General features: G+C 47.5%; 1 protein-coding gene across 7 annotated transcripts in view; it reads left to right on the top strand.

Annotated features, from left to right (window-relative positions):
- DCTN1 (dynactin subunit 1) overlaps positions 1-20175 on the top strand; it is a 76350-nt gene that overhangs the window by 13813 nt on the left and 42362 nt on the right. For 4 of the 7 annotated variants that reach the window (XM_061583723.1, XM_061583725.1, XM_061583724.1 and 1 more), the window contains 2 exons: positions 12868-13116; positions 17603-17681. In XM_061583723.1, the coding sequence (XP_061439707.1) occupies positions 12889-13116; positions 17603-17681 (307 nt within the window). In that variant the 5' untranslated portion in view covers positions 12868-12888. Of the gene's footprint in view, positions 1-5314; positions 5392-12867; positions 13117-17602; positions 17682-20175 lie in introns of those variants that run through there. The other 3 variants (XM_061583719.1, XM_061583721.1, XM_061583722.1) reach the window with 3 other exon arrangements.

The raw sequence follows: 20175 nt of genomic DNA, 5'->3' as shown, positions 1-20175 counted from the left end.
CTCACAGGGACCCTTATATCTTTAATCTCCTGCTTCATTTTACTCAATTCAATTTTCATTATCTCAATCTCATCCATTATTTTCTGAAACATAGTTATTTCCAGATTTTCAGCCACTTTCTTAATTGCCATTTTAAAAGAAAAATATAGGAAAACCACTTCTTATTTCAGCAACAATTGGGTTAATACTCCAAACTTGGTGACATCACAGTATAAACAGTGCAGACAGCCTTATCTCTCCAATAGTTAAGTAAACAAAATGCAGTTCCCAGGATCGAAACAATTAATGGCAATCGTCAAGAAACAGATTCGTCAAAATAAAATAGACCAAAAAGAGAGTAGTCTCAAAACAGTATAATATTTTTCAAAATAAAAATCTGGAATAGAAATCCCTCTTCTGTGTATATCTTTAGAATGCAAAATCCAGGACAGCTTTTTGCAACAAAAACAGAGATAAGCTATTAATTAGTGCGTAGCAGAGAGAAGTTATGGCTCCCCAGTGAGATGTCAAAAACTGATCAATCTGGCAAATCTCTTTTAAACAGCAACAATTTAAGTCAAGTAAAAGAAAAATATAGAAAGAAGGGTGCTTGCCTGTTAGTGCGTTCTCTCTTAGAAGATAAGATGAACTTTCGCTTTAACAGATAGAGCTTGCTGTTGAAAATCCGTCCCACCTTCGTCGGCTGGACCTCGTCCCATAAATTAATGAGATCTGGTCGTCCCAACAAAAATAGGCTTTGAGGTTAATCTCTTCGTTTCTCCCTACCCGGGAGAAGTTTAATCAGTCAAAAAAAAAAGAAAAAACTGACTGATATATCTGAATAAGCTTCTTTTGAGGCAGGAGCCCGTCTCAAAAGCAGGCACAGGCTAAGTCACCCTTCCCGGAAGTCCGCTTTCTTCCTACATTTTATGAAGACTATTACTGGGCCCCATTAGAGACGTTCCCTCAGTTCCTCTTACTGTGCACAAGCCTTTGTTAATCATTACCGCCAAATTTACGTCTCCTTCCCCCTTCAGTTTGAAGCTCTCCTGGTGAAGTTCTCCGTGCTGTGGCCAAACACATTCTTCCCAGTCCTTGTGAGGTGCAACCCATCACTTGCCAGCAGTCCATCTTCTAGGAAGTGTAGCCCGTGGTCCCAGAATCCAAATCTCTTGCATCAGCACCACCTTCGTAGCCATTCATTCACATGGGGTATTTTTCTTCCCCTTTCTACTCCTGAGTACTGGAAGAATGGATGAGAAAACTATCTGGGTGCCAGAGTCCCTGAGTTTCTTTCCCAGAGCTTCAAAGTCTGCTGTGATTTTTTTGTAGGTACACTTGGCAGTATCATTTGTTTCCACATGGATGAGAAGAAAGGGGGGGACCATCTAGGGAGGCAGTTAGACCCCTGGACAATGAGGGAGTCATAGATGTGCTAAAGCAGAATAAGGAGGTTACAGAGAAGCTAAATGAATTCTTTGCATCTGTCTTCAAAGTAGGGCAGATCCTTGTGCCTGAACTAACTTTTGTGGGAAGGAAGTCTGGGGAACTGAGGCAAACGGTGATGATGAGAGATGAAGTTCTAGGCTTAATAGATAAAATAAAAAGCTTACAAATCGTTGGGTCTGGATGGCACCTCCCCAAGAGTTCTAAAAGGACTCAAATGTGAGTTTGCTGATCTTCTGACAAAAATATGTAACTTGCCCCTCAGATCTGTCTGAGGACTTGAAGGTGGCCAGTGTAACACCAGTCTTTCAATAGGGATCCAGAAGGATCCCGGAAATTACAAGTTGGTTAGCTTAATATCTATTCCAGGAAAACTGGTAGAAAATATTGTTAAAGATAAAATAACCAAGCATATAGAAAAGCGAGCTTTGCTGAAGCAGAACCAGCGTGGCTTCTGCAAGGGAAAGTCCTGTCTCACTAGCCTATTAGAGCTCTTTGAACGTGTCAACAAGCATATAGACAGAGGTGCTCCAGCTGACATAATGGACTTTCAAAAACTTTTCAACAAGAGCACCACCAAAGACCCCTGCATAAGCTTAGCAGTCATGGGATAAGAGGTGAGGTCCTCTTGTGGATCAGGAATTGGTTAAGTCGCAGGAAGCAGAGAGGAAGAATAAATGGACAGTTCTCCCCATGGAAGGCTGTAGAAAGTGGAGTCCCCCAAAGACTGGCATTGGGACCTGTGCTTTTTGACTTGTTCATAAATGATCTAGAGTTAGGAGTCAGGAGTGAGGTGGCCAAGTTTGCTGACGATGCTACATTGTTCAGGGTTGTAAAATAAAAAGGGATTGTGAAGAGTTCCAAAAGGACCTCTCCAAACTGAGTGAATGGGTGGGAAAATGGCAAATGCAATTCAGTGTAAACAAGTGGGAAGTGATGCATGTGGAGGCAAAAAAAAATCTTAATTTCACAGAACTGGCCGTGACTGACCAGGAAGGAGACCTTCAGGTCATAGTGGACAGCTCAATGAAGATGCACAGTGGCCAGGTTGTTCCTCCACTGTCAGAAGCAGTATGCCTTTAAATACAGTTGCTGGGAATCACAAGTGGGGAGACTTGCTGTTGCGCTCCGGTCCTGCTTGCAGGCTTCCCTTCAGGGTATCTGATTGGCCACTTTGAGAACAAGATGCTGGACTAGATGGGTCCCCTTGGGCCTGATCCAGCTATGGGGGTCGTCTTAGGTTTTTAACTGAATGCAAATGCCATTTTTTCTTTCTGCCCAAATCCGTTCGAATGAGAGAAGCTTGACAATGACAAGTCTTGATTCAAATGGAATCCACACCAGTTCTTTCTTCCTTTCTGCAGGGTTTCCTTCCAATGTTCTATCTGTGACCTGTGCAAATGTTTGGGTGGAAACTGAGGGGTGGGGCTGGGGGGTAGAGGCTTAGTGGCAGAGCACCCTGCTTGATTCGGGGGTAATAGGTGATGGTTCCTTCCTGAGACCCTGGAGAGCTGCGCTGGACAGAGTAGTCTTAACCTGGAGCTTCTTGTCAGTACAGAACAACATAGATGACTTCAATGCTTTTAATGGATGAGCCCTAAAGCTACCGTGTTGGCCCATTTTAAAAAATAGAATAAAATACAAATCTGGGACTAGGTTGGAGTGCAGAACTCCAGCATCCTCTGATCTTGTTTTCAATGTGCAACTCAGAATGGTCAGCAAGCGAAAAAGTTTGGCTTCTTCAAATCTGAAGGGCTGGGAAGCGTATGTGTTAGAAACAGCATGTTCCAGTAGTAACTCTGATCTCATGTATTTGTTAGGTGTGTGCAGTCGTTCTCTGTGGAGGGGGCTGTAAATAAGAGGGGCTGATTATCAGTCTTTCCTTGACTCTCTGAGCATACATGATTGATGGTAGTTTCTTACACATTGTGGTTGCCTTCTAGAAGCATCCTTATGTTAAATACTGTAGGGCAAATAAATTGCCCGCAACATTGATTTTATCAGATGAAGATGACCTAAAGCATCACCTTGTGTTATAGAAGATGATCACGTCTGTTGCAGAGGTGTTGAGAGGAATTAGTATCCACATTTCACACACACACAAAGTCACCACCCCGGCCCCAAGAATTCCTCCTCTTCCTTTTGTTCCCATTCCCTGCTCATATATTCTCTTCTATATGCTTCCAAGCCCAATTCAAAGTGCTGGTTTTGACCTATAAAGCTCTTTATGGCTCAGGACCCCAATATCTTCTGGAATGCCTCTCCCAGTATGAACCTACCTGGACCCTTAGATCTTCCTCTGAGGCCCTTCATCGGGTCTCTCCTATGAGGGAGGCTCGGAGGGTGTTGACAAGGAAGAAGGCCTTTTCAGTTGTGGCTCCCCATCTGTGGAATATGCTCCCCACTGAGGTCTGCCTTGCGCCATCATTGGCATCTTTTTGTTGCCAGGTAAAGACTTACTGATAAGCAGTAGGCATGGAAGACTCGGGTGATAGCAGAGGAACAGATCAGGAGGGAATTTGTGGAAGTGGATCTTGAGAAGGGCCTTAAAAGAAGAGAGGGGAGCAGCCTGTCAGTCTAAGGGGGTGGGATGTTATTCCAGGCACCAGGAGCAGTGTGGCAGAAGGCCCGGAGGAGGAGGTGGAACAGAGCATAGCAGCAGCCGCTGCCACCTACGACGCAGCAGTTTTAAAAAAATAAATGGTTGCCTGCTTTTTGGACCTCCTCTTAATGTCCTCAGTTAATCAGCAAGAACTAACGTGGGTCCCTTGCTTCTTTCCTGGATGCTTTTAAGTGGACCCTCACTCAGGCAGAAGCCACACCTGGTGGGATCTTTTTGCTGTTTAGGTGTGCATAGTTCACCCCTGAGATGCTTTGCATGATGTGGTAGTTCAGAAGATGGCTCCTGTCTCAGAGGGCATTGGCCAGACATTAGGATATTAGCAGTTTGCAGAGTTTTTCCTGTTTCAGAGCATGTCAGGAATCTCTTCTCCTGCCAGAATCTCCAGTTACTATCTACTCTCTCCCTTCCTAGGTGGTTGTGGATGTCCTGGTATGAGGGGGGGGGAAGCAGCAGGAGGAGGAGGAGGAGGTGGCGGCGTGATGGTCTATGGGAAGGAGAATGACTGGTTTTAAAGCACTTTACGGTTAACTCTTGTGCCGCCTGTCCCTCAGCTTCTGTCTTGTGTGGTAATATCAGGCAACAGAGTTTTAGAAGGGTCTTTCATGCCTGCTTGCTTGAGATCAAATGGGGGGGTCTTGGCTGGCAGGGCTGGGGCTGGATTCCTTAAGCAGTTGGGAGCAGCTCAGCTCTATGAGGACACAGCTGGGAAAAGGCCCTGAATGCACTGCTGGGCTGAAAGGGAGCCCCTGGTGGGGAGGGCGTGCCTCTGTGTGTGTGAGCAGGGTGAGCAGGACCCAAGCGTGCATGCCTGGGGAGCACTTTTGTCGTGCTGGGATGTTCTCCAGGCTGTTCATGAGATGGGAGAGTGAAGCAGAGCACGGCCTGTGAGTTGAATTGGGGCTGGCTGGTGCTTCTGGTGCTCCTGGAGCCTGGCTAGTTGTGCTCTGTGACCTTTGGGTTTGCAAGCCTCTTGCTTTTCCTTTCTAACGCTTCAGAGCAAAACGGTCTAGCATTAGGACCCAGTCGGCTGACAGAATCTGTGAGAAGAGTCTGGAGGAGCACTAGCGCAGAGTGAGTCTCCATCAGCTGGGCTGGATTTTTGTGTATTGGAACCTTAAAGACGTCTCTCTTAGGAAAAGGGCTCTTTTCTCCCTGTGTGACTGGAGGGAGGCAGAGAGAGAGTGGCTCAGGGCATGGGCATGGTCTCCTCCTCTGCAGCATAGGAGCAGTATCCTCCCTGGTTAACCCCATGACATGAGCTAAGACCAGCCTTTTCAGAAATAACTGAAACAGGGAGGATAAACATCAGCATGGCCCAGACCAAGAGGCACACGTACAGCCGGGTAAGTGACACAGGGATACCTACTGGCTGCTCCCTGCCTGGGTTGTGGTCGTGGTCTGTGCCACGGCAGGTGCAGTCTCCTCTGTAGATGCCATCTGTGCAGGGGAAGTCTGCAGACCATCTTGTTGGGGTGAAAGAGAGAGTGAAAAGGTATGCCTGCTTTGCCTCCATGTCATGGATGTTAAGAAATGCTGTGGGGTTGGCTGATTTGACTGGATTTCTCAGTTAGCCAAGCCCAATAGACCGAGATCAGTCTCTGTGATTTTTTGGCGATGGTGAGTTTTCCTACGGCTCTTTAATGCACAGATTCTGGGCTCCTTTCCCTTTCTTTCTCCCCCAGCAGCCACTTGTTCTCCCCCCCCCCATTTCCACCCCCCTTGTCACACACTGAGAAGCTGCGATGGTTTCTGCATGGTCTTTAGGAGCCCAGATTTCCACCATATTGCAGTTTGGGCATCAGCCGCAGACTCAGCAGCAGGACTCGGAACTGGCCTCACGATGGGGCCTTTCTCTGGAGTCCCCCCCCCTTTGTCATTTTGTTTTGTTTCCTGAGGAGAGGGCAGAAGTGGCACTAGCCAGGCAATGCATGTTGAGCATCCCTGCCAAGGGCTTTTGTGACTCGAGGTGGTTTAGGAGTGGTTAATGGCCGTGTTTGGTTTTTCCTTCACCTTTGCAAGCCCTGGAAGGAGAGGAGGTTTTCTGTGGCTGTCCCTTGCAGGAAGTTTGTGCAGTTCCCAGACTGCCCTGCTTCTCTCTGGTGCTTCATAAGAACCGAGGGAGCTGCCTCATATTGAGTCAGACCATCAGTCCACTGAGCTTAGTACTGTCCACACTGACTGGCAGCTCCTCTCTCCAGGGCTTCAGGCAGGGAATCTTCCCCTGGATGTGCTGAGGATTGATCCTGGGACTTCCTGCATGCAAAGCGTATGCTCTTCCACTGAGCCACAGCCCTTCACTGGTGGCCAGACCAGTTTGTCCTTAAGTTCTCCCATCCTTACCCCGGCCGGTTTCAGCAGAGGCCCCAAGAAGAGTGCAGATGTTTGTCTCTGGAGCTCAGCTGAGAAAGAGAAGTGTGCAGCGTTTGCCCTTGCTTCTTGGGCGTCTGAGAAGGTGGCTCATCTTTTTCATTGATGCGGCTTCTTGTAAGGGCTTATTTTATTTATTTATTATTTAATTTGTATCCCGCCCTTCCTCCCAGCAGGAGCCCAGGGCGGCAAACAAAGCACTAAAAACACTTTAAAACATCATAAAAACATCTTAAAATACATTAAAACCAAACAGCGTTAAAAACATTTTTTAAAAAAAACTTTAAAAAAGGGTTAAAAACATTATTAAAAAACATATTAAGCAATTCTAACACAGACGCAGACTGGGATAGGTCTCAACCTAAAAGGCTTGTGGGAAGAGGAAAGTCTTCAAAAGGCACTGAAAGGATAGCAGAGATGGCACCTGTCTAATATTTAAGGGTAAGGAATTCCACAGGGTAGGTACTGCCACACTAAAGGTCCGTTTCCTATATTGTGCAGAATGAACCTTCTGATAAGATGGCATTTGCAGGAGGCCCTCACCTGCAGAGCGCAGTGATCGACTGGGTATCTAAGGGGTAAGATGGTCTTTCAGGTATCCTGGTCCCCAGCTGTATAGGGCTTTGTACACCAAAACTAGAACCTTGAACGGTAGCAAATGGGCAGCCAGTGCAATTCTTTCAGCAGCGGAGTGACATGTTGGCAATACCCTGCCCCAGTGAGCAGTCTCCCCACCACATTTTGGGCTTGCTGATTGCCTATACCTGTCCTTTTCCTTACATCTCTGAAGGTGGCTGTCAGTGACTGAAGTTTCCTGTTTGCTGCCTCTGAAGCAGGGCATTTGGTTAGGAAGACTCTGGGACGGAGGCATTCTTTCAAGCATAGCTTCTGGAGTATGTAGCAGCAGAGTTTCACAGTCTTCAGGGTTTGGAAAATACGGAGTCCTTCCCTCCCAGCTGTCTGCCCAAACTTGGTAAGCCTTTTGCCAGAGAGCATGGCCATTGTGGCGTGAGAGAAAGTGGCCTTCGTATATGAGTTCATGCCTTGCTAAGGTGGCCCTCCGTGCGCATGCAGGCCTCGATGCGGGCTGGTTGGGTAAAGGCCGTTATTCAGGGCTGGGGCTGGTTCAGTCTGGGGTGGGAGGACTCCTGTCTGAGGTGCTGGGGAGCTGCTGCTGGTCTGTGTAGACGGTGCTCAGCGAGATGGACCCACGGCCTGGCTTGATAGCCTGCGCTCTTCTTCACACATTGAACTTCTCTTGCTGGTGGCTGTGGGATTTGTAGAACGTGGCCTGGCTTGTTGGCTCAGGCTGTCTGAAGCAATAGCTGCTGTTTCCTACTCCACAGTGCTGCACCAGCTCTCTGGTTACTCTGGTGGGATTGGTGGCTGCCCTTTGAGGGGGGAGGTCGGTAGACTGGTTGGCTCTTCTGCATTCCTTCTGGGAGCTTTCAGTGTTGCACCCCTTGCTCGTGGGCTTTGTTCTCGCTTGTGAAATCGTCTGTGGTTAAGCTCCCTTCCTCCTTAGCCTTGCAGCAGCAGCAGCAATCCCCTTGTCCTTCCTTCCAGACTGTCTTGCTCCTTCGCTTCTAAACATCAGCCCCAATGAATGTCAGGGACAGCCTGGCCCTTGAGCAGTAGGTGCAGTCCTCCTGCCACACAGACAGCAGCTCTGGCTTGTTCGCTCCCAGTTTAAGAGCAACAGATCATCCTTGCTGCTTAGCTGGCCTTTGGTGAGACAGTAGCCACCCCATTCTGTCACTGGGTGACAAGTCAGTTATTAACCCTTGAGTAATCTCCTCCTTTGGTGAGGAGGGAATGTGGCAGCACTCTGGTACTGCATGGCTGAAGGTAATGAGGATCAGTGCATAGGGAGACGAGTCTTTACTGTGGGGCATCTCCGCGTTCCCCTCCTTCCTGGTCAGGCTCTCCATGACTTACATTGGAGGCCAGAGATGCTTTAAACCTGTGGTCATGGCAGGCTGCTGTCTCGGAGGGCTGCCTCGGAGTTTTTGATCTGTACTTCGCGGTGACAGTCGAAGGAAGCCATAAGCAGGATCTCCTCTTCCAAGTGTTGTTGTTGATGTATTTAAACTGTTGTGGTTTCAAAAACGAGCTGCTGGGAGCGAGGAACGAGGAGAGCGGTGGGGCAGTGGCAACAGCGCATTGTCTTCAAGTGAAGCGGGTGATGCTCAAGTGGTGTGCTACACAGGGTGGTATTCAGTGCTGGGCCTAAGAGTAGATCCATTGAAGTTAATAGACATGACTAACTTAGGTTCATTCTTTTCAATAGGTCTGTTTTCAGTAGGACTTACTTGAATACAACACCCATAGTTATTTTTCAGAGCTTTCTGTTAAAATGAGCTTTTAGCAGCAGAGACTGGAGACTACACATTTCAGAAATATTAATGTGGTTTGCATGTTTTGGGGAAGGGTCTGCACCGACAGCCCAAGAGAATGAATCCCCTCTGAACTTTTGAAGGCAGGGGGCTTCTGTAACCAATGACAAGCATTCACTGTGAGTCAAAGGTCAGGATTCCACCAAGAGAAGGCCAATTTTGTTGAGGTTACTGAAAGCTGTGCAAATGACACAGGTTACAACACCCACCCTCCCAATTGTTAGTCTTCTGACTGTATCCAGTGTTTGCCAATGTGTGTGTGTACAAGATGGTAAAGGAAGGAAAACAATGGCAAGATGTGGCATCCGGTGCTGGCGTCATGATTTTGGGATCCCTGAGCCCCTTTAACCTGCCAATGCAGGCTGTGCAAAGTGAGAAGAGAGACCCCGTTGTAGTGCAGGGCTCCAGACAAATGCCTATTCGTGCCATTCTGTGGTGCTGGCTTTGAGGGTGAGCTGGGAAAATCGTGAAGCTCAACCGACGAAGAGGCAGAGTTCATTCTTGCTTTATTTCTTATATTTCTATAACCCCCCTTTCTTTGTCTAGCTGCCTTTTTTGTTGAAAAAGGTACACAGGATATAAATAGGAAGCACAACAGGAACAGGGCAGTCAGAGAGGGCTCATGTTCTGGTTTGCTGGCTGCATGTTTCTCAACAAAGGTTTCCAGGGTTATGTGTTAATTTAACCTAGTCTATATCGTCCTAGCCAATCAGGGCCTTGAAGATCCTGAAACGCTAGGGAAAGTTGGGTAGATTCATTTGGGCTTCTTTCACTAAATGCAACAGTGGCAGGAACTTACAAGGAGGCCATGCATGATTTTTTGGGAGTTGCCTATGCCGAGTGACCTTCCTGACTATGAACCTAAGACTTAAAAAGAGTCCCACTGGATCAGACCAAAAGTTCATCAAGACCAGCACCCTGTTTCTCACAGTAGCCAACGAGATGTCTCTGGAAAGTCCACAACAAGGGCAGGCAGGCTGTGGCCCTCTCTCCTGCTACTGTTTCCTAGCCACAGGTGTCCAGAGGTATAATGCCTTTCATCCTGGAGGCAGAGAATATGTAGCCATTGCAGCTAGTAGCCACTGATTGGCTTATCCTTCCCCATGAATTTGTCTCATCCTCTTTCAAATCCAACCAAGTTGGTGTCAATCACTGCCTCTTGTGGGAGTAAATTCCAGAGGTTAACTATTGTGCTGTGTGAAGAAGTCATTTCTTAAGCCTATCCAGACTCTTCCAGCATTCACTGGATGACACTTACATTCTGGCTTATTTTGTTTACTTATTTAAGGACTTTTTATTTGTTTATTTGCTTATTTATTTGCTTATTTATTTGTATACCGCCCCATAGCTGAAGCTCTCTGGGCTGTTTACAACAATTAAAAACATTAAAAACAAATATGCAGATTTAAAAACACATTTAATCTCACATTTTTATCTCACCTTTCTACGAGTGTTCAAGGCAACTTACAACATTACAAGAAATACGTATTAAAGATGCAATAAGCAAAAGGTCAGTAGGAAGTCCTAGCGGAGTAAAACATGTTCTCAGAGTGTTTGTGGGAAGGAACTGTGATTGCAACGTCTGTTTCATTTAGTCAATGCTTATGGGTTTTTTATTGTATTTTTGTATCTGATTTTTATTTATAATACTTTTCTTTTTAACGTTCAAGAGAATATCATGTTTTTTCTGTTAGTTATGCTGCTTTAAATGTGATTATTATTGTTTTTGTACCTGATTTTCATTTGTAATGTTTGATATTTTGTCATGTTCTATGAGCTGGTGTAGCCCAGTGGGGAGGAGAGCCTGGCTGGGCGTCCAGAGTCTGTGAGTCCAAATCCCCGCTCGTGTCTCCTGGGCGTCAAGGGCCAGCTAAAGCTCCCCCCACAGTGAGTGGCTCAGGGGTGACGTGCCCTGCCACCTGTGCAGCCGTGGGCAAGCTGCCGAGTCCCAAGGAGCCCAGTTGCCCCCTGGCTGGCAGTGGCGGACAAGGAAGGGGCTGGCTGGTGCAGCTGTGGCAAGCTGAGCAGGCTGTAGCTGGTTGGGGAGGACTAGCCTCAGAGGGAGGCAATGGGAAACCCCCTCTAGATACCGCTTACCGTGAAATCCCTATTCATAGGGTAGCCATAAGTCGGGATCGACTTGAAGGCAGTCCATTTCCATTTCCATTTCATTATTTAAGACAGGTTGTAAACTGCTGAGAGATTCTTTCAGTAATGTTGAAGTGGCATAGAAATTATTTAAATAAATAAATGAATGAAACAACAACATAAGCTATCCTAAGGGCAGCTTCAAGTTCCTTCTAACATCTATCCAGAGGCTGTTGTCAGCGGATGAGCCTGAGAGGGGCGCCTAAAAGAAACCAGGGGAGAAATCCCTGAACATACCTCCTCCGGCAGTTCCTTAACATTAAACTAGAACAAGCAGTGAGACGGCTGTCTGATGGAGGGGACCTAGATTAGGAGCAGGGGGGATTGACGTTGCCTTTCTACTGGCTGCCCACTGGCTGGAAACAGACATGCTGTAATTGGTTCTCTTGCTCAACAGAAAAGTGGGGATTTGAGGGATGCGATTCTGTGGTATGTGCCATTTCCTAGGATGTGCCGTTCTGTTGAACCTGTTTCTCTTTTCCACTTAGGTCAGGGCATTGCATGTTGTGGCCACTGCCATGTGCTCCGTGGCACCTTTGTGTTTTCTGCAGGCATATTATGTGGATTCCTGCCATTGAGATCCCAGCCTCCTGTGCTGTTCATGGGATCTGACCCCTTGGCAGGGCATAGGGAGCCACTGTGAGAATGGATAAGTCTCTTGTTGTCCAGAGACTTCAAGCTTTGCTGTTGCATCCCACAGGCTAGAGAACACTTGCACACTGAGACAAAAGGGTCCCCAAACCCATCCTAGCAGACACAGTGGATTACGGTCCTAATACAACAACATAATTTCTGAGGCATCTTTTTACATACTAATGCAGTCTAATATCTTCTTCATCTGAATGTGTCTTCACGTTGGGCAGATATTAGGATCGCTTCATCTGAAATGATACCTGAATAATATTTCCTGAGGAGGTGCAAGTTATTCATAGCATCATAGAATAGTAGAGTTGGAAGGGGCCTATAAGGCCATTAAGTCCAACCCTCTGCTCAATGCAGGAATCCAAATCAAAGCATTCCCGATAGATGTCTGACATGTTTTAGTCTGACATGTTTTATTCTTTGAATTTGCCATTAATGCATTTTATTATACGCTTCCAAAGAATAAAACATGTCAGACACCTTTGGGAACAGCTGGGTTTGGCTAGAATTGCAGTTGCAGAGGCCATAGTTGGTGCCTTAGTGCTCCTGTGTTTGAAGCACATCTTCTGTCCACACAAGACAATTTCAGTCTCTAACTGAGCTCTCCCCGCGTATTGTTCTGCCGTGTGAATTGTACAAACAGCTTCAGGAGCTGGTGCTAGGGCAGCTTATCTGGTGAATTTGTTGAGATGAGATAACTATGACACAATTGATATATTAGAAGAAAACACCTTCCTTTGGTGCTGGGAAGAAACACATCTAAAAAGATTTAAATAAAAAGCTTTTTTAAAAAGAATAAACCAGGGGAGGCTGGGAAGGGGGCAAAGGCTGTAACGAGATCTGCCTGCAGGTGCCAAGCAGTTGGACTCCTGGCTTCATGTACTTCCGTTGTGTGGGAAGCTGCCACAGGTGTGATATGCCCCTCTTCAAGCACAATATACTTCCAATGTGAAAGCATCATCCCGATGCTGAGGAGTTAGGAAGTTTCCCCCTATATTTGCTGAAATCTATTTTCCAGTAGCTTCTGTCTGCTGTTTCTTGTCTTGTAGGAGAATCTACCAAGCAATTCTTTGCCCTATTCTTTTCAATGCTATTTCAAATCTATGAAGAAACTATTCTACTTTGACTAGCCTCCTTTGCTCAGAATTGCTTTGTCTTCGTGCATGTAGAAAGATGGATGATGGTTTTGGTCTTAAATGTGGCTAGGAGTGCTTTATTGCAGTGGTCTAAGACAACTGGCTAACGCTTGCTTTTTCTTTTCACTAGGCATCAAGCACCAGCGCCAGGATGAACGTGGAAGTGAGCGGCAAGCCCCTGAAAGTGGGCTCTAGAGTGGAAGTTATTGGGAAAGGGTACCGTGGGACAGTGGCCTATGTGGGTGCCACATTGTTTGCCACTGGGAAGTGGGTTGGTGTCATCCTGGATGAAGCAAAGGGCAAGAATGATGGCACAGTGCAGGGCAGAAGGTACTTCACCTGTGATGAGAACCACGGCATCTTTGTCAGACAATCACAGGTAAGCTTTCTCTTGGGCGGCCACCTAGAGGTGGGGCTGGGTGTGCGCCAATATCATTCAGTGCTTGCGCAGGCCAGGAAAGAAGTTCTGCTCAACATTGGCTATTGAGTCCAACCTCAGATGGATCTACAGTTGGCTCCAGAATCCTACCCAAAGAGTGCTTATCAATGGTTCCTTCTCCAACTGGGTGGAAGTAATGAGTGGGGTACCACAGGGCTCGGTCCTGGGCCCAGTGCTCTTCAACATTTTTATTAACGACTTGGATGAGGAGGTACAGAGCAGGCTTATCAAATTTGCAGATGATACAAAATTGGGGGGCATAGCTAATACCGTGGAAGACAGAAACAAAATTGAAAGGGACCTTGATAGGCTGGAGCATTGGGCTGAAAACAACAAAATGAAATTCAACAGGGATAAATGCAAAGTTCTACACTTAGGAAAAAGAAACCAAATGCACAGTTATAAGATGGTGGATACTTGGCTCAGCAGTACGACATGTGAGAAGGATCTTGGAATTGTCGTTGATCACAAGCTGAATATGAGTCAACAGTGTGATGTGGCTGCAAAAAAGGCAAATGCTATATTAGGCTGCATTAATAGAAGTATTGTTTCCAAATTGCATGAAGTATTAGTTCCCCTCTATTCAGCACTAGTTAGGCCTCATCTTGAGTACTGTGTCCAGTTCTGGTCTCCGCACTTCAAGAAGGATGCAGACAAACTGGAACAGGTTCAGAGGAGGGCAACAAGGATGATCAGCGGACTGGAAACAAAGCCCTATGAGGAGAGACTGAAAGAACTGGGCATGTTTAGCCTGGAGAAGAGAAGACTGAGGGGCAATAGGATAGCACTCTTCAAGTACATGAGAGGTTGTCACATAGAGGAGGGCCGGGGTCTCTTCTCGATCGGTCCAGAGTGCAGGACACGGAATAATGGGCTCAAGTGGCAGGAAGTGAGATTTTGACTGACATCAGGAAAAGCTTCTTAACTGTTAGAGCCATACGACAATGGAACCAATGACCTAGAGAGGTAGTGGGCTCTCCGACACTGGAGGCCTTCAAGAGGCAGCTGGACAGCCATCTGTCGGGAATGCTTTGATTTGGATTCCTGCATTGAGCAGGGGGTTGGACTCGATGGCCTTATAGGCCCCTTCCAACTCTACTATTCTGTGATTCTATGAACCCCCTGCTCAGTGCAGCAATCCAAGTTAAAGCATACCCAAATGTTGCCTGTCCAGCTGCCTCTTGAATGCCCCCAGCACTGGAGAGCCCACCACCTCCCTAGGTGATGCGATGGTGGCGGAGAAATGGGCCTTCTTTGCTGCCCTCACTGTCACACAGTAGGCATGGTTATGATGTTTTACTCATGCCCAGTCAGCCTCACAGCACGTCTTTTGCCACTTGTGCTCTAGCTGTCATGCAGCCTTTTTCATCGCCCTTAGCTCACTGGTGTACCAAGGTGAAAACTGGGCTGCACAATGCTGGAGAGGACGCTTGGGGGCAACCGGGTCAAGATGATTCTATGAACTTGAGACAGCCCCACAGTCGTCATGGAGGTCATGAAGTCCCAAGCCAGAACACAAGAGGCAGCCTCAGCATGGACATTGAAATCACCCAGGACTATCATTCTGGGCTCCTCCAATACCACAACCGAGAGGGCCTCCACCAGCTGGGTCAGAGAAGCTGCTGGGCAGCAAGGTGGATGGTACACCAGCAGCAGCCCTAGTTTATTGTCTCCTTAGCCCGACACAAGGTGCAGGCCCTCACAGAGTGAGGTTTCCTGGTGACAGAGATGGAAGTTCTGTAGACCACAGCAACTCCATCCCCCCACCCCTGCAGCCTGTGCTGGTGCTGCACTGAGTATCCAGGTGGGCAAAGCTGGGTCAGATCAACTCCGCCCAGCTCACCCACCCAGGTCTCAGTAATGCACACCAAATCGGCACCTTCATCTGCGATCAAATCATGGATGAGTGTGGCCTTATTGTGTACCAATCTAGCGTTCAACAATAACACACACAGGCCAGTGGGCACAGCAGATGAGCAATGAGGAACCCGGGTTCCATGGGAGGAGTGGGAGGGAGGAACAAGGCGTAAATTGCCTCTGCTAATGTGAGACGTAAGATCCTAAGGGAACGTGCTCATTGGTGGAGCAGCTGCCCGGCATGCAGGAGGCCCCTGGGGCGGTCCCTGTGATCTCCAGGTAGGGCTGTGAGAGGCAGCTTCCTCTCTTCCTTTGTGTGCTCTGGTGTAGATGGAGAAGTAGGAGAAGAAGAGGAAGGACTTCAGAAGGAAGGGCGCCCTCAACACTTCCCCTTACTCCTGTCTCTCACCTCCTGCTCTCAGGGCAGCCTGGCTCCTCAGCAGGAGGAACTCCAAGAGCTATGGGTAGTGTTCCTCTTGGGAAGCTGCCAGCTCACTTCCCCAGATGTGGCTGCTGGGTGGGGTCAGGCTGTCTTCCCTTCGTTGCCCCTTGGCCAAAGCCTGTTGCCACATGCAGGTGAAGCGGCCTGGCCCACGAGGGAAGAATCCTTGGGATGTCCACATGATGGAGCCAAGCCCAAGGTCGCAGACCGAGGTGTTTTATTCTGTTTAAGGATAAGTGAGAAATCAGACAGGTAGCATTAAAAAGGGGGAAAGAGGCACTACAGCTTGCTCTCTAAGTCGCCCAAAGGGAAATTCTAAACTTACTTGCAAGGGTCACCAGGGTGATTCGGTAGAGGACACATTTCATAAGGAACAATCCCCATTTTTATCATTGTAGAATTGGTGGTCGGGGGGTGTTGACTGTGGGAAGAGAATCCACCAATCAGGTGTGCCCATGGTAGGCGTGATGTACATTGTCCATTGGAAAAGGAGCCTCTGGGATGATGGGCTATTAAAGCATTTCAGCAGCCCAGGAAGAAGTAGTAATATGTGTGAGCTGGGAGATATTCCCAGTCTGCTCCTGGTAGACAGGGCCTACCAAGGGAGAAATTCTACCTGGAAGATGCTCGAGGCTGAGATGACAGGACAGCTGCTCTGTAATGGGAAAGCTAGACTGTTGTGTCAGGCATGCTGGATATTTTTATTCCCAAACCTTTCTCCATTGGCAGTTATTGAGTGCTAAAAAGAGAGAGGCATTTTTAGATGCCCCTGGGCTAAACTCAAATCTGCAGACCAATTGGAGATAGTTATTGGCAAGCTATAAAATCCATCCATGTTTTTGTTTTAGAAGATGGCAGCTGGGTTCTAGGGGGCTGTTTGCTGAATCCATGACTGGATTTGAACCCAAGCAACTTACCGTCGTAGGCAGCCTGCTTCTGAATACTAGTTGCTGAAAGCAGCAGGAGGAGAGATTGCTGGTGCGCTCAGGTTCAACTTGTGGGCTTCCCATAATGGACACCTGGTTGTCCATTGTGTGAACAGGATGCTGGACTAGACGGGTCTCCTTTGGCCTCATCCTGCTGTGGGGCTGTTCCTGTGTCCTTATGTGTAGACTCTTAAGGGACCAGAACCTTGTGACTGCAACGCTGCATGCTTTCCAGAAATATCTCAATGGCCAGCTTTTCTCGCTGACTTTGTCTCGAAGGGGATTTGTTTATTGGGCTGCTCTTGGTTTGAGTGATATTTTAGCAGTGCTGGGTTGGCTGCTTGTTTTTATTAACTCTTGGTTTGTTGTTTTATCCGTGATTATATTGGATTGTGTATTAGTTTTTTTTACTGGGAGCCAACTTGAAAAGCGGTGTATAAATATTTTAATAAAAATAAAAAACACTCTTTACCTGCTGAGATACGATTGGCCCCTTCAAGTTTTTGAAAGGGCTTTAAAACTCATCTATTTCAACTCCCTTTTTTATACATTTATTTATTTATTTATTAAATTTATTAGTCGCCCATCTGGCTGCCTGTCCAGCCGCTCTGGGCAACGTACAAAATAAAACCATACGAATACATTAAAACATTAAAAATCTCAACAACAATAATAAAACCTAGCCCACCCCAAAAGCCTGCCTGAAGAGCCAGGTCTTCAAGGCCCGGCGGAAGCTCATCATGGAGGGGGCATGGCGGAGACATTTGGGAGGGAATTCCACAAAGTGGGGGCCACAACTGAAAAAGCCCTCTCCCTAGTTCTCACCTCTCTAGCTGTTTTAACTGGTGGGATAGAGAGAAGGCCTTTTGAGGCTGATCTTGTTGGGCGGCATCCCTGATGATGCTGGAGGCGCTCCTTCAGAAAGACTGGGCTGAAACCATATAGGGTTTTAAAGGTCAGAACCAACACCTTGAATTGGGCCTGGAAAACAACCGGGCTGTTGAAATTATTTTAACTGAGCCGTAATGATACGACTTTTATCTGCTGTCAACTTGTGTTTTAAAATAAGTGTTTTGATTTTACTATATCTATTTTTATGATTCCTTTACTATATTGTAAGCTGCCTTGTGAAGGCTCTTGCCGTGAAACGTGGCCTAAAACGATTTTAGTAAGTAAATTTTAAAATATTCAATTTTATCAGATCCAAGTTTTTGATGATGGCGCAGACACAACATCCCCGGAAACACCAGAATCTTCAGCTTCGAAGGTCCCCAAGAGAGGTAGGAGCTCCGTGACCCTTTGCCTCTGCCTGGACTCCTGCAGGAGCTCCCTCCTCCCACTGAGCGATGGGCTTTGTGTCTCATCTCTGCCTTGGCGGTGCCAGCCTTGGCCTTTGGAGTTCAGCATTTGAGCAGGAGGACCCAGGTGCTGCATCAACAACTTCCCCAGTTGTATGCTATGACTGCGGAGGCATGTGATATGCACACGCCTGGCTTCTGAAGATGTAGCCCTTGTGCTGCTACCTCTGTCAGCTTTGAAGCACTAAGCATTTATTTATTTGCCTGCAGTGGTGGGAGGAGCCTTTAAGATAGTGGCATGGCAGGATAAGATAAATAAAACAGTTTCCCTCTGCCCTGCTACGAAGCGACACGTTGAGGGCAAGAGCTGTTCTCTGAGCAGCTGGCATGTGGGGAGACCCTGAGAGGATGGCGGGGCTTGGCATGGCCCCTGACAACACTGCATTAGGGTGGCCCAGTTAGGTTGACCCCAGGATATTTGGAGGGGTTGTTACTTTACAGCTGTCATCCCTCTCAGTACTTCAGATTTGTTGGTGCATTCAAAAGTGGATTCTATATGAATCTTGAAGTGAGGAGCCCCGAGATCCTTAGCAGGGCATGGGATGGAGGGAAGAATCAGTGTCATATACTGTAACTCCAGGTAGGTTGAAGGGTTGCCCCAGGAAAGGTTCATGGAGAAGATGCAGTTGTATTCCTGACCAGCCCATTCCTGTAGATGCTGTAGGGAGGCGCAGGATTTTGCAAGATTGCAGCTGGAGCTCCTTGTTCCTTCTGGCAGCTGAATGTGAATTGCAGACAGCTTTAAGAGCAGGGAGGGCTGCAGAGAGAGGATCCCGTGTAGGGTCAGAGAAGCCAGATAGGCAGGTGGAGGTAAGAGAGAAAGAGAAACCTGCCAGTTTTGCCTGGCATAGAAGGGAGCTGAGGCCTGTCCTGGATTAAGGACCAGGGCATGGAATGTAGGAAGGGGGGGTTAATTTATGAGGTTGGGATGCAAGATTGATGCGTAGCAGGTGAGAAGTGTCAAAGTTTCTGGACTTGGCATTAATGTTTTCTCCCTGGAACTGTGTGGGGCATGGCTTTTTGCCAGAGGGTTGCCATGGAAACAGGAGGCTGCTGCAATGTGTGGTGCAGTTTTTCTCCATATTCACTGGAGTGGCCGGATGGAAAGGGCGTGATGGGCTCTGCTTGTTATAGCCCTCTTTTTTAGGAGCCTCTGGCTTCCATGGCATTCAGTTGACAACAGAGCTCCCTGTCATACCAGCTGGAGTCCAAAGGGTGGCCAGGCCAGGCTATAAACTCCCTGGTGTCAAAGAAAACACTGGTAACTAACTGGTGCCCAGCAAAGAGGCTGGACAGTAAAGCCGCCCATCTCTGTGGAACATGTTGATGTGTGACAGGGAAGAGCCGGAGGGGGCAAGGTAAGTCCTACAGGCTGTGCCCAGCAAGTGATGAGCGACAGGCAAACTGGTCTCCTCTTTCATTTGCCTCCTGAGGAGTTGGACAGTATGGACTGGGGGAAAGGAGGACCTGCAGCAAAATGTTGCAGTTGATTCCTAGGATGTGTGTTCCCCTTTTATCCTCCCCCCAGTTCTGTAGCCTCACATTTTAGCAAATTTTGCCCCCTTCAAAGCCCCTTTCTCACCCGCAGGCACTGACATGCACGCTCAATCAGTTGTCAGATGTAGCAGCCTTCCCCCCTCTTAGCCCTGTCTGTTATAATCTCTGAATTTCTGGATTTGTTTCCTCCCTCCCCCTGATTTTCAACTTACTCTTTGTCTTTCCCCAACACTCTCTTTTAAGCCCATTTTAAAACGTGCATTTCAGAATTTCAGCCTGTACAGAGATGTGCATCCACAAGTGCTGCCCGTCCCAGCAGGGGAGCCATGGCATCTCCTGCTTCTTAAATCCTTTAGCCAAGGAGGGGCATTGGCTGACGTGTCCCATGCTGGGCAAGTGGGTCCGAGGTGGACAAGCCCCTGTCTCCCTGGCTAGGAGGGCATGCCAGGCTCGTTTGGTTGATGCGATGGGAAACATGCTCTTAGATTTTATGTCCCTTCTCACACCACAAGCCCAGAGTGCCATTAATGGAAGTGGTCAGCAGTGAGGCAGGCACACAAATGTGCAATAGGCAACTTTCTTTGTAGATGTTCATTTTTGCTGCTTTTGGGGACTTAATTTGAATGCTTCGTATCTTGAGGTTCCTCCTGGTCTGCTAAAAACTTTGTTTTCTTTGCAGGTGGCCTTGTGTCACTTCCAGAACAAATTGGCACAGGATGGTATCTCCTCTATCATATTCAATTCAAAGTAGCTTTCAGCGTTCCTAAGAAAGCAACTAGTATCTTAAAGACACATAGCAAAGGTCCAATAAGATGTTAGCTACAGGACAGTAGTAGGGGCCTTGATGCCATGGTGGAGTGGATGACAGCCAATAGACTGAAGCTGAATCCTGCTTAGACCGACCCGCTGGGAGGCACAG

The sequence above is a fragment of the Rhineura floridana genome, chromosome 9 (assembly GCF_030035675.1).
Source record: "Rhineura floridana isolate rRhiFlo1 chromosome 9, rRhiFlo1.hap2, whole genome shotgun sequence".
Classification (NCBI taxonomy): domain Eukaryota; kingdom Metazoa; phylum Chordata; class Lepidosauria; order Squamata; family Rhineuridae; genus Rhineura; species Rhineura floridana.
This window is presented reverse-complemented; position numbering and strand designations above follow the sequence as displayed.